At 40.1% G+C, this 18,822-nt stretch overlaps 1 protein-coding gene across 1 annotated transcript in view; it reads left to right on the top strand.

Moving 5' to 3' along the window:
• Window positions 1-18,822, top strand: part of qless (decaprenyl diphosphate synthase subunit 1 qless) — a 402,352-nt gene that overhangs the window by 250,757 nt on the left and 132,773 nt on the right. Inside the window, exon 4 of the mRNA XM_067158521.2 lies at window positions 9,925-10,066. Within this exon, the coding sequence (XP_067014622.2) occupies window positions 9,925-10,066 (142 nt within the window). The remainder of the gene's footprint in view (window positions 1-9,924; window positions 10,067-18,822) is intronic.

Genomic DNA, 18,822 nt, shown 5'->3' with positions numbered 1-18,822 from the left:
CCCGTATTTACAGCCAATATGGATGAAGAGATACTACGTTTTCCACTGCAAACTGCTAGTAGTGTCAACCACAATATGTTTATTTCCGCTGTGGAGAAAGCTGCATCCGACTCAATTCCCCTGAAGAAAGTTTGATCTACACGTACGGGAAAACCAGCAGTCTGGTGGAACCCTCTCGTTGTACGTCGACAGTATTTAGCAGACAAGTTTGTATTAGCCAGGATGTACAACAATGATCCACCAATCTGCAGCAGTCTGGCTGATTTTGAAACCGTTATGAAAGAGCATGAAAACCGAAAATGGATGAAAAATATATGCCTTCTGAACAGTCTTCATTTTCTACGTCCCATACTTCCATCGTCAACACCTCGCAAGTCTTGCCCTGCATTTGAGATTCCGTACTCCTACTTATTGTTTCCTATTCCAATACATATTCTTACAACAGACTTACTTCCTCCAACTAGAGTGCAGTCTTACTTCGTAGAATATCCACAAAGCCAGTGGCCCAATGCTCTTCAGATCTTCACTGATGGCTCGAAAATACCCTCACCGCCTGCAGTGGGATGCGCTTATTACTGCCCCGCAACTGAAGAATCTCGCTTATTTATTTTGCCAAATGGCTGGACTATTTTTACAGCAGAAGCTGTCGCTATTTCCGAAGCTCTAGCATACAGTTTAAGAGTTAAACCTTCAGCAGTTCTTATAATTACTGACTTTCTCAGTGTCTTGAAGACTCTACAGTCACCTGCTACATACATAAAGCGGTTCATCAAATGCAGATCATTCAGAGATTTCGACAACTTACACGTCTCAATATTGATGTGCACTTTCTTTGCTAAAGCAGCAACGCATTTGGGCGAACGACTAGGTTCACCAGTGTCTATTCGAGACTATGTGCCAAGTATCAAGCAGTGTTCCCGGACGCAAATTGAAGAAGAATTGTATATTACAAAAAGTTAACGGGGAAAACAATGCGCTGCAGTCCAACCATACCCTTCTCACTCACCTTGGTTGTCTAAATGGAATGCTTGTTGCCGATACGTTACTTCTCTTATTCGCATGAGGTTCAACCACGGCAGTTTTGCAAATCATCTTTACGGGATGGGGGTCCTGAACTCGCCTTACTATTCCTGTGACCGCCAAGCAATCGCTGACCTCAACCACATCTCCTGCCATCGTTATAATGTACAGCGGAAAAAATTCATAACAACTTGACTTTCATTGAACTTCCACCTACCACTTAACATGCATTTTATAATCCCAACAACCAGAGGTGTATAATGCAATCGCCATATTCTTAAAAGACATCGATTTAAGACTATAACGTTTGACGTGATACATCATCATCATCATTTTTTTGCTAGGGGCTTTACGTTGCACCGACACAGATAGGTCTTATGGCGACGATATCATCATCATCATTATCTAAAGGCTTCGCCTTGTCGTTGCAACCATTGATCTCTTCTCTCTGCGATCCTTTTCATCTCTCCATAACCTTGGCATCCCATCATCTCAACTACCTCTTCAATGATCTTCTTCCGTGGTTTCCCTCTGCCTTTCTTTCCCATCACAACATACAACATAGGAAAAAATAACTAAACATATTACAGATGCAGTGTTTCAATTTCTTCTTTTTTCTCTCTCTGTGTGTGAGTGTGTGTGTGTGTGTGTGTGTGTGTGTGTGTGTGTGTGTGTGTATGTACGTGGGCATTCTGTAAGAACTCAGAACGTAATCCCAGTACAATATTATGGAAGATTCATATGCGTTTATGTATTCTCAGTGTATATTTCCTGTATATATTTTGTATTCTAATGTATTTCTAGCTGGCTCTTTGGTCTGGTAACTAAAGCCAATAAATAAAAAAAATACTACCATTTACTTATGGATGTGATACTTGTATTGGTTACAAAATGCACTTAAAAATGTCTGGAAAAGTACCATCAGTGCTGTCTGAGAAGGGTACTTAGAGTAAAATGGTGAAACCGTCGAACAAACATCAGTATCCTGGAAGAGGCCAATACCACGATCAGTTTCGTAATGATTATCAAACATCAAGTTCGATAGGTCGGCCACATAGCCTTTCAAGCCTAAGACACGGCCTTCCAAATCAAGTGATGCATTCTCAGTTGAAGAATGCAATCAGAGAGGGTAGCAAAAAGGGTACAGGAACGTTCTAAATGTTAATATGAATAGGTGCTAAATTGACATCGGCAACCAGGACGATGTAGCGTCTGACCGGCTGTGTGTGGCGTATTCTCCGCGGGGACCCGCGACATTTTGAACAATACTGACTAAGACACGAGTCTTATAGGGGAGATCTTAAAATACAGAAGAGAATATCAAAGAAGAAACGACTACAATTTTACAACAAGGTGCTTTGGCAGATTTAGAGTTCCAGTATTGCGGCAGAGCTTGTGGTTCTACAACTAGTCTCTTTAGTCACCTACGAACCCATAATAATCGGTGATCTCGATGTACTCGAAATATGATTTCGATGAAGCTCTGCACGCATAGTATGAACGCCTTTCGTGTTTTAAAACGTAGATGTGCAATGCTACTGTCTACGCTGCGCAACACAGTGTTCTACCTTTAAAAGGATTAGCAAGTTTTATCTCAATCAAACGAGTTTTTAGACGAGATAATTTTTCTGCCTCAGCATGTTTTTAATATGTCAATCATGATCATTGTATTTTAATTCCATCAGTGTTTTTATTTGTTTGTTTGCTTAAATATTATATTTGAGCTTCTACTGAGGATGACCTTTAGATATGCTGAAACATGTATAGATTTTATCCCATCTAGTATAGATTTTTGTATTAAAAAGGAGGATAATATAAGACTTTTTTATTTGTAAAGTAATTGCAAAGAATTTGGACATTTATTGAACATCTCCCTTGATAAATTATTCCAATCCCCTGACTCTTCTTCCTATAAACGAATATAAACGAATTTCAGTTGATAGGTAACAGTGAATACGTTTGTATTAGTTATTGGTACTTCTTCAAAAGTGTTTTATTTATTTTTATAATTGGCTTTACGTCGCTCCGGCACATATAGGTCTTATGGCGACAATGGGATAGGAAAGGCCTAGGAGTGGAAAGGAAGCGGCCTTGGCCTTAATTAAGGTACAGCCCCAGCATTTGCTTGATGTGAAAATGGGGAAATCATGGAAAACCATGTTTCGGGCGGCTCGAACCCACCCTAACAGCACGGCCAACTCGCCCGGTCTTCAAAAGATACTTCGATACGAATAAGAATAAGATTATTTTATCTTAAGGAGTTTATTCTGCATTAACTGCAAAACATGATCAGAAATGTGCGACGATTCAAACGCGATTCTAGTGTTTCTTAGATTCCAGGAATTTGATGGACCACGGCTAGGATTGGATGATCTCGGAAATATGGGATCTGGCGTATCATCACGCTTAAATGTTTTATATTAGGTACATTATTTGGAAATGGCCCACGGTACATAATCTTTATTTTTCGCTAATGGCTTACCGTCGCAGTAACACATCGAAGGCTTTCGGCGACGCAAGGATTTGAAAGGGCTAGGATTGGGAAGGTAGCGGCCGTGGCCTTAATTAAGGTACAGCCCCAGCATTTGCCTGGTGTGACATAGAAAAGACGGAAAACCCCCTTCAGGACTTGCCGACGGTGGGATTCGAACTCACCACGTCTCGAATGCAAGCTCACAGGTACACAGGTACACAATCTCAACATGGATTAAACGTAATTGGAACAAATATTCCAAATTAGAATATATCGAGCAGACAGACTGCTTCAGAACTCTTATCCAGATTATTCTTGCCGCGAAGGTGTATAATACTCGGATTAGAATTCAGAGCCAGTGTTCTGCTGCTGTGGCGGGTTTACTTTCTGTAATTTAAACCAGTCAATCGTTCAAGGGCAGACGAAGCTGCACAGTTGTTTTATCCAGTATGAAACAAAGCTCCGTACGTTTGTTATTGCCTATATATACTGTAATTTTATTTTACAGAAAACACGATCTCTTGTTAAATGAATGTACGTTCTTTATCTTCCGATACGCTTAATGACTCCGCTATCTACCGTCAGAGTTCCTGAAGCGTACAGTGCATTACGTTTTAGTGATCTTTGTTTGGTGACAACATGGAATGTACAGTAGAAAGTGCTTCCCGTTACTTAACTCCTGGAATGTGCTGCAAACGTTAGCAAACTCTCTTTGCCTGTTACTCTTCCTTCTTATGTTATTTTAATAGGTATCGTGGGGAAGTTGGTCAGATATACTGTACGTAATTGTGGCACCGATGGTGATTGTAGTCTTCAGGAACAAAAACGGGATTTCACTAATAATAGAAAAAACAGGAAAAGATCCAGTTTCTCGAAGTATGGCGGTTACTATTAAACATTAATAATAATAATAATAATAATAATAATAATAATAATAATAATAATAATAATAATAATAATAATAATAATAATTTTTTCCGTCCCAATAATTATTTTTATGGTTTTCAGGATTTCTTTTCATGCCGGTAAATCTACTAACATGAGGCTGGTGTATTTGAGCACCTTAAGCTACCACTGCACTGAGCAAGGATGGAATCCACGAATTTAGTCTCAGAAGGCCATCTGCTGAAGAAGGATGAGAGTCGTGAAAGGCGCGAAAATGGAGACTTCGTAGGCCATGAAGACTTAATGTTCTCGAGATCGGAAGGGAACAAGAGTTGACCCAGGGAGATTGGATAAATAATAATCGTATTGTTTTGGCCTCGGCTGTCATGTGCAGACAATTTTGGTTTGATGCCATTTAGGCTGCCTATATGCCAGTTTCGGTACCGGCCCCGCGGTGTAGGTGTAGCGTACCTGTGGCTTAGCCGGAGGCCCCTGCTTCGATTCTCGGACAGGTCAGGGATTTTTACCTGGCTCTGAGGGCTGGTTAGAGGTCCACTCAGCCTGAGTGATTACAGTTGACGAGCTATCTGACGGTGAGATGACGGCCCGGTCTAGGAAGCCAAGAATAGCAGCCGAGGGGATTCCTCATCTTGACCATAAGACACCTCATAATCTTCAGGCCTTTGGGCTTGTTACGGGGTTTCCGTGCTTCACAGAGGAATAAGAAGCGTGTGGGTTGAATGGCTGGACAAGGAATTAACTAAAGCAGGTCTTAACACAACAAATTTTGAATTTTTTTTCTAGTTTAAATATTGAGAAATAGAAAATCTGAATAAATAACAACAGTATTGATGAGCTCGTCATCTCTGACAATATAGGGGACTTAGAAGTCCGAATATCAGGTACAACACTTGAAAGAATGACAAATAGTTCATGTACATAGAAGAGAGCCAAATTGCTCTTGCCAGGTACAGTGTTTATAAGAGCAAGAAATGCTCCAGGAAGGTACATTTCGTAGGAGTCTGCCTCGCAAAGGCCTCACATTAAAGTGTTCATGCACAGTTACCCCAACGTGGGCTTATCCTCTCGCTCTTCCCTAGCGTTTATCCCAAAGTACGGGGTCCGCTGTTTTGCTACATCTCCTCCATTTCGTCCTATTGCCGACATCTTCAGGTTTTGAAACAACTTCGTGCATGGCGTCCTTGATATTGTCAGTCCACCGCTTTAAAGGCCTTCCACGTGGTCGTATTCCTCCCGCATCAACTTGGAGAGCTGTTTTAGGAACTGAGCCGTCCTGCCTGCTCATATCGTGACCGTACCAGCGGAGACGCCAAGCCTTTGTCGAACATCTTCGTTTCTTATGTGGTCACATCGAGTCAGTCCAAGAGTCCATCGAAGCATCTTCATTTCCATTGTGGGCTTATCCATTTCACAATAATCGCTTTTCCCGAATGGAACTAACACAAGGAAAATGTTATATTCTAAAAGAGTAGACAGGGGCACAATAGCCCATACTGCATGGTCTTAATGACAAAAGAAAAGGTTGCACAAAACCGGCCGTAAACAAAATGTAAGGAGGCGAAACACCTGCACTCCTTATAAAAAACTGTTCAAACGCTAAGTGGCCTTATGGCTCGTAGATACAGAGGCTAATCCTGTACTACATCGGGGTATAATAATATAATTCCGTGTGGCTATTTCTAGCCGAGTGCAGCCCTTGTAAGGCAGACCCTCCCATGAGGGTGGGCGGCATCTGCCATTTGTAGGTAACTGTGTGTTATTGTGGTGGAGTATAGTGTTATGTGTGGTGTGTGAGTTGCAGGGATGTTGGGGACAGCACAAACACCCAGCCCCCGGGCCACTGGAATTAATAAATGAATGTTAAAATCCCCGACCCGGCCGGGAATCGAACCCGGGATCCTCTGAACCGAAGGCCATTACGCTGATCATTCAGCCAACGAGACAACATCGGGGTGACTAAATGATAAACATTGATGCCAGACAAGATTGACGGAATTTAGAAGTTTTGAAAACTTTAGTCAACCCATGCAAGGTTGAATGGGATACGGTAGAGGGTCACCACTCTTCGTTCCCGTACGTTACTTATTTCCCAGTAGGGAATAGAACCAGAGTCCACAGACTTGACGAAATTCTACATTTAACCCACCAGTTTTCACAAAATGACATTAAAATAAAGAGATTGAAACCGTACCCCCGAACTATCCGCAGGAGCTATCACATGTCTATAAAAATTCTGCCATTACCTTGAGTCGCTGGGTCTTCCTCACGCAGGTCGTGCCTCTGCCTCCCTTCGCACACGCCGCACTCACAATGGAGCACTTCAGACAAGATGGCCCTAAAGTGCCCTGCTCTTATAGTACTTTAAGGGGAAGCTTCCAGAACTCTTTACTGTTACGCTGGATTCCTATACACACACCCCGTTTTAATGGGCTAGAGAAAATATTTGATAAATTGATTGCAATCGAGGGGGAACCAGCTGAAGTGTTGACAACTTCAGTACATTAAAAAAAAAAAAACAATCCTCAGAACCAGGTTTATAAACATAAAGAATAAACATTTATCTATGAAATAATTAGAATTTAGCCCGCGAGAGGGAGGAAATACATCGATGGTAGAGACATCTAACAGTAGAAGACCAAAGTTTCTGGTAGTTTACAAGTTCACATTTGTTTACCTAGATGGCCTTAGAAAAGGTGTGCAGTTTAACTAACCGGGGAAGGTACAGGGCTGAACAGCGATCGCTTGATAGGCCATGGCCGTAAGGGGCTGTTGCGCCATGGGTTTTGTTATATGCCAGTTTCGATGTTCCGCTTGCCTATACCAGATGATAGAGGAACCAGATCACTGTTCGGTTACCTATGGCTGAATTGGAATTAATTTTATCGAGTAAACACAAAATATGGCACATACCGGGCGAGTTGGCCGTGCTGTTAGGAACGCGCAGGTGTGAGCTTGCATCCGGGAGATAGTGGGTTCGAACCGCACTGTCGGCAGTCCTGAAGATTGTTTTCCATGTTCACACCAGGCAAATGCTGGGGCTGTACCTTAATTAAGGTCACGGCAGCTTCCTTCCCCCTTTCCTATCCCATCGTCGCCATATGACCTATCTGTGCCTTTGCGAAGTGAAAAAAATTATAAAAGAAAAAAGTCACAAAAGATCTTTTACCTACGGGAATTGCACTACATGGAGTCCCGAATTGATTTCCTTCCGCTGTTCAAAGATCTGACCAGAGATCCGAAGACCGACACTCTGCCGCTGATATGTAGAGGGAGCTGAAAGTCGGATAGTAAGGAGGAACGAAAGGAAATGCCAATTGGATACAGTGCCACACTCGGCTGGGGCTGCGTGGTTTACGGGTATCAACAAGTGCAGTATAAACAAGCTGCCTGATGCCTAGTACTTCAAAGGCAAATGAACGAAATATGTATACGGAGAGGAAACATTTTGGATAACCTAGCACTTATTTCAAGTCACTGACTAGTTTATATAATGCTTCTTGGCAACATTGACAGAACGCTCAAGTACAATCACCGCTTAAGTGGGCACCAGCAGTTCTCTGGTAACATATATTGGATAAATTGGGCCCATGCGATACAATCGTTATCAAAATTGTTCAAATATAATCAGATACGAAACATTCAAATCTAATGTTCTGTACAAATAACGTGACACGTGTTTACGCCCTAAATTAAATAAGAAACTTAAGTAATGCCATTATTATACTGACTTTATTAAATGTTCAACTTTTCCTACTCATTCTTCCTATGTTCATCATTTACAATGCCTACGTTACGCGTGGTGCTCTGTTTATGGAACAGAAAGTCGCTTTAAGCTTGCAAATTCATGACCATGAAAGTTTCATATTGAACTAAAAATTAGAAGCTGCAATTAACTGCATCTCTGAATTCGTCTAGCTTCCCAGTAACCATATTATCTCATTGTTATACGGTAACGATTGCCAACATTTCGCTTGAGACGTTCGGCGAAAATATGAAGTCCTTGTCAATTTAAGTACGGTTTACCTAGTTTGGGATTAATACGCTTAAGATACTTTATGGAATGATAGTTCTCGCTTTACAAGTGTTGTTCACGTAATTAGCACAGTTTACTACTCCTGTTGGCAGCTTTTAGCAGGTATGTCAATTACTGAGTCTTGTTTATTTGCGGATTTTCTTGCTGTCAATAGATAATCTGTTGCCACTTAATATGTTGACTAACACTGGTAGCGCCATTCGTCCGTCAAGCGTGTAAACAACTAGTTTAAGGGAAACACCTTCGCTGGACTATAATTGTTTGTAATAGTCATAGAAATTTAAATTTATCACTCACACTGTGAATAGAAGCCATACTATATTTAAAATATCAGCTTCCTATGTATATCACTATCGGCCTCCGGATCGAAAGATCGCAGGTTCAAACCCCGCAGAAGTAGCCGTTTTATTTTGTAGGGCCGACAAAACGTCCTTGTGCGATGTCGGCATGTAATGCATGTAAAGGATCTCTGGTGACACTGTTCACCGGACAGAATGGATTAAAATTCAGCAATAGATCGCCCAAGGGAGATGTGGTTCTATCATTTGTAAAACAACGTTAATATTCGCATTCAGGCAGCCTAAATGTCATCAGATCAAAATGCTTGCACATATTATTATTATTATTATTATTATTATTATTATTATTATTATTATTATTATTATTATTATTGTTGTTGTTGTCATTAATAATAATAATAATAATAATAATAATAATAATAATAATAATAATAATAATAATAATTGAAACATCATTCAATCAAACACCCTATACTTAGGACAGTGATAGAGTGTAACTGGATCACTTGCAAAAACATGTTTCACTACAATGCACCTGCGAGGTCACAGAATGAAAGGTGTCGGAAATTTAATTAAGAGAAAGGTAATTTCATCCTGTTCTTCTTGAGAATGGTATACTGTATATTCTACAATACTATCCTCGGAACTAGGGGAGGCTACAAGGTCAGATTTTTGTGTGCAAGATGTACACATGTATCCTAATGGGATGTGAAGAAATATATAAGGATTGAACTTTGAATATGCTAAGCTTTCAGTTATTGCAAGAAATTGAAAATGTTTTGACTGTGTTCTATACACTCTCCGAGATTTGGTAATAGGTAAGAAAACCACAGGCCGATAGCAGCAAGAAAAATCCTCAGTGAATTTTAGCAACTCAGCGGAAGCCCAAACTTCCTTATCTATAAACAGAGCACCACACGTATGTATGCATTGTAAGTGATTCGTACTGAGCATAGGAAGAATGAGTACCATATTTTGTACCTTTAATAAAGTCAATATAGTGATGAAATTACGTAGGCTTCTTACTTCATTTACGGCGATAGGCAGGGAATACGTGGGCGTATTTCAGCTGCCCACAGGGATATACGCAGGGAAACCAGGTATACTCTGAATTTCTCAGTATTCTTGTCCTGTGGAGTTTGATATTAACTCGTTTCTAATGCACATGACACTTAATATAATGTGGTTTCCAGTGGGCTGCTCACGTCACAGCGCCAGGTCGCCATGATCTCCGAGATGATCCACTCGGCGTCCCTTATCCACGATGACGTCATCGACCAGTCAGATATTCGGCGAGGTAAACCAAGCGTCAACGTGCTCTGGAATCACAAAAAGGTAGGTGTTGTCATTGTATACCAATGAAGTTCTTCCTCATTTCTTGAATGGCGCTTTGAAGGTGTTTGTGACTGTCCAGTCAAAGCACCTCCCTTCTTGTCGTGCTTTGAGACATTATTTTGCATTCACTCCTAAAATATTGTGAATTTCAGTGAAATATAATATTGGAATATGTGAGGTTAATCCGAATTGTTTACTTTCTGCAATTATCCGCCTCGCGCTTACCGCACACCATACCCCTACTTTGATGGAATGCAATGGTACTTCCTGTACAGTATACAGGTTCTCAGTAGACTACTCTACATTCATACACTTTGAGAATTTTACATGTGCAGAAAGATTAGCCATGCCTCATCAGACATAAACATTAGTTGTGGATCCTAGTTTCCGGTGTAAAGACTTTCACGAAACCACTTACAGAACCTTACTCTTACGGCGAAATCTGTCTGGTGAAGTTCTTGCACAAACCTTAGTTTTCAGCAGTCTGGTCGCTTTGTGGGTCGAACCCATGGATATCTTCGTTTCCTGCGCGAGAAGATTAAGTGATTATCTAAGGCTTGCTCCTGACCGCGCCCTAATATCTGCAAGTTATTATAATAATAATAATAATAATAATAATAATAATAATAATAATAATAATAATAATAATAATAATAATCGTCGTATGGACTCAGTTACCGTGTGCAAGCATTTTGATTTGATGCCGTATGGCTGCTTGCTCGTCAGTTTGGACGTTCCGTTTTACTCTAGGCGTACTAGATGGCAGAGTAATCGAATCCCTCTTGGGCTGCGTCTATGGCTGAGTTTTAATTAAATTTGTCCGGTAAACACCAAATATGTTTACCAGAGATCTTTTACATGCCCTCACCGTACGACATGGAGTGTCGAATGAACTTTTTCCCACCTTTCATAGAAAGTCTGACTGCCTCTGCCGGGTTTGATCCCCTCTATTTTGGGATCCGGAGGCCGACCCTCTACCACTAATCCACGAACCTACTACGCTAGCGTAGCATGGGGGGAGGTGATACTCCCACGTGGCGCGTCCCAGGTGGCGGATAGGGGGGTCCTAACCAGCTTGCCGGCGGACTAGAGGGAAATAAAATACCTCTCGCGGACCAAACACACTACCCCCTGCGAGTGGGGGACGCACATGTAGAATACACCCGCGGTATCCCCTGCCTGTCGTAAGAGGCGACTACAAGGGGCGACCAAGGGATGATTGAATTAGAACCATGAAACTACTCTTGATTCGTACCATCATGCAGGGAACACCATGGGTTGCCTGTACTTGCGAGTACTATCACTAAATTGGTACGAAATAGGTTTGTGATTAGTTGCAGTAAAAAGCCTGGCCTGGTGGATTCCAGTACCCATGCTTTGTACCCATGTGAGCAACACCGCGGGTCTGGGCGTAGCCTGTGAGTTGTACCGCTATATGAGCGGCACCGTGGGTCAGCGTTGCCTGTGATTGGTACCCACTATGTGAGGAACACCACGGGAATACCGGCGCCCGTGACTAGTACACCTAAGTGAGGAACTTTACCGGTTTGCGTTGGCTATGAGTGGCGCCATTGTGTGAGAAACACCATAGGTCTGCGTTCCCTGTACGAATTGCAATACTTATGAGTAGTACCATCTTGTGTGGACCACCGTGAGTCTTCGCTACTTTTGATCAGTACCCCAAAATGACAAATACCATGGTTCTACTTTACTCACGACATGTACCATTCTATGGGGCCTTAGACGTGAATTTAGCACCCCTTCAGACATCGAGCATCATTGTATTTTATAAATGGTCCCTTGGTCAGTAATACTCTAACTACCTTCTTTTTGAGTCTGATCCACTGTTTTTGTTTATTTGTTTGTTTGTTTGTTTGTTTTTGTTTTTTGTAGGGTTCATGTCCATCCATTCATTCTTCATGAGATTTTTTATTTTATTTTAGTCAGTGGATGAATTTGAATTTTTTTGTTATTTCATTTCGTACCCTTAGGGGCCGATGACCTCGATGTTAGGCCCCTTTAAACAACAAGCATCATCATCATCATCATCTACCACTGATCTTCAGAGGAAGCTATCGCCAACTTTATCTTGAATTAAAACCTGTCTTTTCCGGTTCCTCTGTACTTCAAAAAATGCTGTTGTACACCACTTGTTCATGAAATTCGAAGGCCAAGATTTTGTAGGAATGCTGGAATCAGGACATTTACTAGCAAATCTCCGATAGCATCATCTATGGTTACCTTTTCTTTACGTAACATTTCACCAAGTAAGTTTGTTGTTCAACCGAATACGTAATTTTCCCATTGATTACTTAATACACAAGCAATATACAGAACAACACACAAACAACATTCACACACACGTTCCGGTACTACTCTCAGAAGCAACTAACTGCTGGATGTTTTGTCACCCATCAGCTGACTTCTCTCGCAGCAGTTGAGAGAGCCAGAAGTTAGCCAGCGGCAGAATAATACAAAGTTTCCTCGTACTTGATGGTGTCTTCTGTTAATCAGCAATTCGCTTTTGGGGCATGATCTCAGCACATGTCCACAGTTTGGAAAACGACAGCGGATTGCACTGGAACATTTTCTCGATACAACACAAAGAGCTGACATAGTACATGACATCTTCAGCATGTTTGTCCATTCTGAGCAGGAAAAGCCTTTTCTGTTGTTTACCCATGTATTTGTCTGAGGAACATCTGAATGTAAGATGACACCTTTACCTCTTAGACTTTGATTTTCCCAGCTCTTAAAGACATGATTTTTCAGCTCCTTCCGTGTACCTTTACCTGTTTTATCATTTGCTTCGGCTGATATGTTATTAAATTTAGATAAGGCTGAAGGTTTTTCAGTTTGAAGATCCCCTATTGTGATGTAGATGAAGGTCACCGACTCGAACTACTGTACTGTGTTGCAATGTTTATGTGCTAATTAACCCATATCAGTATTAAGCCACGATATTTTGAGGAGCATACCGTCTGGCAATCATTTGGAAATCCAATAATTTATTTTTACTGCACCTTTCAAAAAGTTTTTTGCCTAGTTTTTGCCATGGGCGTGCATTGCAAAGCAATCTGGACCATGTACACTGATTCATGACGGCTTTTTTTGGTCGAGTTTTACAAGAGATGAATTGCATCATTTTCAAATTCGTTAATTTTACAACAGTTCCATATACATCAAAAACAATTTCGTTGTTTAAGGTTGATGTAGTTCACAAGTCAGTTATCATATTGCACCCATGCGAATCGAATCTCAAAATTTAACTGATCAGCTGCTGTACCTAACATCCCGTAAACAATATTTTCCTCGCACGGACAGTGAAAGGGAAGCGGTAGACTAGCCCCTTTCATGCTTCATACAAAGGACAAGAGTCAAGGACAAAGTCGATAGTTTGTGCTTGCCTCACCTTTATATGGGACGGTTGATAGTCAAAATCTTTAAGAAAATCGTTCTGTTAAGGAATAGAAATGAATTTTCACTTTGTCTATTCATCTGATCTTCATATCATTTTTTGTCCATCTATTGTAGTAATAACGTGTTACCTGTTTTGCGGTGTCCACTTAAAAGGTGCTTATCCTTGCTGCTAATAGACTCTCGATGACTTAGTATTGTGTGTAACGTCAACCTTGTGCCGTTGTCCTCAGTTGACAGTTGCACAAGGAAGTATCCTTGGAGGTGGCGAAAGGTTCGTGCCACGTTTTTAATACAATCGTTGAGTCGTACATCCTGAATTCGAATTTAAAAGCCTAATTTTCAGTCTTTTCTATATTCTCAATTCTTTGAATTTTCACTATGAAATAGTTCGTAGTTGAACGTCTTTTTTCAAAGCATGTGGTTTCGTAAAGTTTAGTACTAATCTACGTATTTATTTCAGACTAGCAAGATACCCGTGCTTCGCTACGGTATTGTACTGAAATTTATAATTGAATGCTTATTGGTTTAGATATATAATCCGTCTAAATTCGCGATCTGACTCGTTTTCTGTGAGAATCCACCAAAATTCCCGATCTGACTCGTTTTCTATTAGATTACGGCATGTTTTCTCCCATTTTTCAATCTTCCTTTCCAGCAATCGATTTCGTACTTCCCGGGCTAGGCTCAGGTATTCCTCCCGGTCAGTTGGCTCCGTAAATCTTTGCCATCTTTTCCTATAATCATTTTAATATGTATAAAATCCTTCAGGAGATCCGGCGTGGTGTCATATTGGGTGCTTTGGCGGCACTGAACCCGCGGCCGGACTGCATTCTTAGTCATTACCCGTCCAGGAGCCGTTTCCAGCGCGATCCGCACATTTGACGACGGTCCGGAACATTATTATTATTATTATTATTATTATTATTATTATTATTATTATTATTATTATTACTATTATGTGTTGCTCGAAAGGCTGATGACAGGGAAAACCGGAGTATCCGGAGAAAAACCTGTCCCACCTCCGTTTTTTCCAGCACGAATGTCACATGGAGTGACCGGGATTTGAACCACGGAACCCAGCTGTGAGAGAGGCCCGCGCGCTGCCGCCTGATCAACGGAGGATACTTATAAGTACATTAAGAACAGTAAAATCAATGGGTTCACCTCCTTCTACACCCCACCGCCGTTAAGTTTATTTACCGCCAAACCCCCCCACAAAAAAAATTAAAAGAAGGCTTGTTTCTTTATGTTTAAAGGAGATTCCAAACACCAATGTTCACGTCTATTGCCATCAGTTTTGAGATATAAGTATCCCCATAAAAATAATTTATTTTTTTCACTTCATCTCACACTATTCCCTCCCCCCACTAAGTGAATTTTCTCGCAAAAAATACTTGCTTCTTTAATAGTAAAAGATCTTCTAAATACCAATTATCACGACTCTAACTTCTTCAGCTTTTGATTTATGTGTCCTCATGAAAGGAATTCAACTCTACACTCCCGCCCTCCAAGATTATTTCCCCACCAAAACGCGTTTTTCTTTGTTTTTAAAGGAGATCTAAATACGAATTTTCAGGTCTGTAACAACTTTAGTTTTTATTAGATGTATGCATTCTCATACAATTAAGTCAATTAAATTTTCAATACTTTCACCCCCCCCCCTCCCCCTCATTGGATTTTCCGAGAATACGTGTTTCTTTACTTTTAAAGCAGATTGCAAATATCAAAATTTCACGTCTGTAACATCTTCATTTTTGAGATATCAGTAGCCTAATTAAAAGAATTCAACACAATTTTCAGTCACTTTTACCCACCCCCCACCACCCAAGTGGTATTTCCGAAAACTAAAAATACACGATTCGTTATGTTTAAAAGAGATAAAAAAATACCATTTTTCACTTCTGTAACATGTTAAGTTTTTTTAGATATACTGTAAAAATTCTCATTTTAAAATTTCACCCCTTTTGAGTTCTCCTTAGGTGGAGTTTCCAAAAACAAATCACCTATGTTTCTTTACATTTACAGGAGATTCCAAACACCCACTTTTACGTCTGTAACATTTTACGTTTCCAAGATATTCTGTAGATATAGTCTTACAAAAAATTCACCCCAATTTGTCACTCCTGTTTAACCGCCATTAATTGGATTTTCCAAAAACTAAAAAATACGTGTTTCTTTATTTTTAAAGGAGGTCCCATATACAAATTTTCAGTTCTGTAATATCTTCAGGTTCTGAAATATAAGTATCCTCATTAAAGGCATTCAACCCATTTTTCACCCTTTTACACCCCTCCTATTGGGATTTACAGGAAACAAAAAAATACGTGTTCCTTTATTTTTAGAGGAGATTCTAACTACCAATTTTTACATCTGTAAATTTTAAAGTTTTAAGATGTAAACACACTCATTTTAAAAAATTCACCCCCCCACTTTCACCCCCCAATATTTGGATCTTCAAAAAACGAAAAAATACGTGTTTCTTTACTTTTAAAGTAGATCCCACATACCAATTTTCAGGTCTGTAATATCTTCAGGTTCTGAAATATAAGTAGCCTCATTAAAGGCATTCAACCCATTATTCACCCTTTTACACCCTTCCTATTGGGATTTTCCGAAAACAAAAGAATACGCATTTCTTTATTTTTAAAGGAGATTCTAAATACCAATTTTTACATCCATACACTTTGAAGGTTTTGAGATATAGATAAACTCATTTTAAAAAATCACCCCCTTTTCACCCCCATTAATTGGATTTTCCAAAAACAAAAAAATACGTGTTTCTTTATTTTTAAAAGAGATCCCAAACATCAATTTTCAGGTCTGTAATATCTTCAGGTTCTGAGATATAAGTAGCCTCATTAAAGGCATTCAACCCCTTTTTCACCCCTTTTCACGATTCCTATTGCGATTTTCCGAAAACAAAAAAATACGTGTTTCTTTATTTTTAATGAAGATTCTAAATATCAATTTTTACATCTGCAAACTTTAAAAGTTTGGAGATATAGATTCACTCATTTTAAAAATTCACCCCCTTTTCACCCTCCCATTAATTGGATTTTCCAAAAACAAAAAAATACGTGTTTCTTTATTTTTAAAAGAGATCAAAAGTACCAATTTTCAGGTCTGTAACATCTTCAGTTTCTGAGATATAAGTACCGGTATCCTGATTAAAGGCATTCAACCCATTTTTTCCCCGTTTTCACCCTTTTTCACCCCTCCTATTGGGATTTTCTGAAAACAAAAAAATACGTGTTTCCTTATTTTTAAAGGAGATTCTAAATACCAATTTTTACATCTGTAAACTTTTAAAGTTTTCAGATATAGATACACTCATTTTAAAATTTCACCCCCCTTTTCACCCCCTTAGCGAAGGAATATCCAAAAATCCTCTCTTAGCGAGCACCTACATCTTAATATGAATCTATCCCCAAAATTTCATTTCTTTATGTTCAGTAGTTTTGGCTCGGCGATGATGAATCAGTCAGTCAGTCAGTCAGTCAGTCAGTCAGGACAAGTTATTTTATATATATAGATATTAAATGTTTGTAATTTGAAAATACTTTATTCTGATATTCAATCATCTGTTGAAGAACTGTAGCCATTCGCTTCAGTAAATTATTATTATGCAGGCCTACTCCATTACAATAAGTCTTCTGTTCCCTGTCCTTCGATTATGTGTTCTGCGGATTATCCGGTGTCGCAGATATGTGGAAATGACGTACACTACTCTTTTCTGCTTTTCCTGTCAACACTTTTACCCACCCTGGATCGTCGTCAAGATTTCACTTCATAACCTCTTGCACCAATATTTCGTTACAGTATTTGTAGACTTGAAACAGGAAGATAGAGGAGATGTAGCCAGAGTTCTACTGCACATCAGTCAACTTACGTAAATTGTTTTTACTTTATTATCATAGCCATTCACTTGCTAGCGAGTGTAATGATGTCTTCTAAATGCATCAAAGTCACCGGTTGTTTTAGACCGAACTAGTTGGCTGCTTGGTACGAGCCGCGTAGCTGTAAGCTTTCGTTCCGGAAATAGTAGGTTCCAGCCCCACATCGGCAGACCTGAAAATGTTTTTATGTGGTTTCCCATTTTTACAGGAGGCAAGTGCTGGGACAGTGTTTTAATTAAGGCCACGGCCGTTTCCTTCCCATTCCTTGCCCGTCAAGTTAGAGCGACGTTAACCACTAGAAAAGAAGAAAGAAGGAAACGCTAGAACCTCAAGCTGTGTCGCAGTGCTGTTAAGCTTTCTGTTGTTCTTCTTGTTGTTGGTGGTGGTTGTGGCGTTTTAGAACGTGGTGGTCTGACATTCTCGCTCTTTTCTAAGATTTATTTTACCTGACTCGTGCCTTCGCCACTGCTGTTCAAATGGCATGTCCTCATAGATAACGCATCACCACATCAGCCAAAGAGATGCTGCATCCTCCCAGCTGTCCAAGTCATTTGGCACCATTTCGGCAATTAGTCATTAATTTTCAGAATGCCCTGGTAGCATTTTTGCTGTTCTCCTAATTGTATTGGCCATCTTCAGTTGAAAATATGTCACTTGCTTTGGAAGGCGTATGTTAGGCATGCGGGCAACGTGGCTGGACTAAAATCATTAACACTTCATAGCACACTCCTCCAGCTAATCTCCAGTAGAGAATGTGGGTTATGTGGTGTTATTCCTTTTTAATATCTTAACTGTTCACATTGTCATGTCCATTAAAATGGTTGCACTGTATTTCATTTATTAGCCGAATATTTTTGTATGTACAGCTTGATCTATTTTTGTGATTCTTGCAACACACGTCAGCATGCTCAGTTACAGAAAACTCAAGGGATCGAACATACCTTCTTTACTCTACATTGTCAAGTGACAAATCACTTAAAAGTATCAACGAAGTACATGTTTTACTGGATCGTTGTCATAATGAAATGGCGACCTTTCCTAGATGCTGAGATTCGTAACTTTCGATGCCTCCTCAACAGTTCACTGGTTAGCTTGGAAGGAATATAGGGAAGAACATTCAGGGAAACGGGTTGGACTGGGGAGTGGTGATGAGAGTACAGGGAGTTTGGAAGTCAAGTAAGAATGACATACCGAGCTCGATAGCTGCAGTCGCTTAATTGCGGCCAGTATCCAGTATTCGGGAGATAGTGGGTTCGAGCCCCACTGTCGGCAGCCCTGAAGATGGTTTTCCGTGGTTTCCTATTTTCACACCATAATGACATAATGATATTAGTGTTAAACTGTAGTATTGTGAGGAAAGGAATAGAAGTCCTCTCAGTACTGTGCTGATGTGGTGAAAGTGCCTCATACAGATCACTGTAATTACCTAGGTCCTAGGAG

Source organism: Anabrus simplex, chromosome 1, assembly GCF_040414725.1.
Source record: "Anabrus simplex isolate iqAnaSimp1 chromosome 1, ASM4041472v1, whole genome shotgun sequence".
Lineage (NCBI taxonomy): Eukaryota > Metazoa > Arthropoda > Insecta > Orthoptera > Tettigoniidae > Anabrus > Anabrus simplex.
The sequence above is the reverse complement of the archived record's forward strand: the minus strand, read 5'-3'. Positions and strand labels throughout refer to the sequence as shown.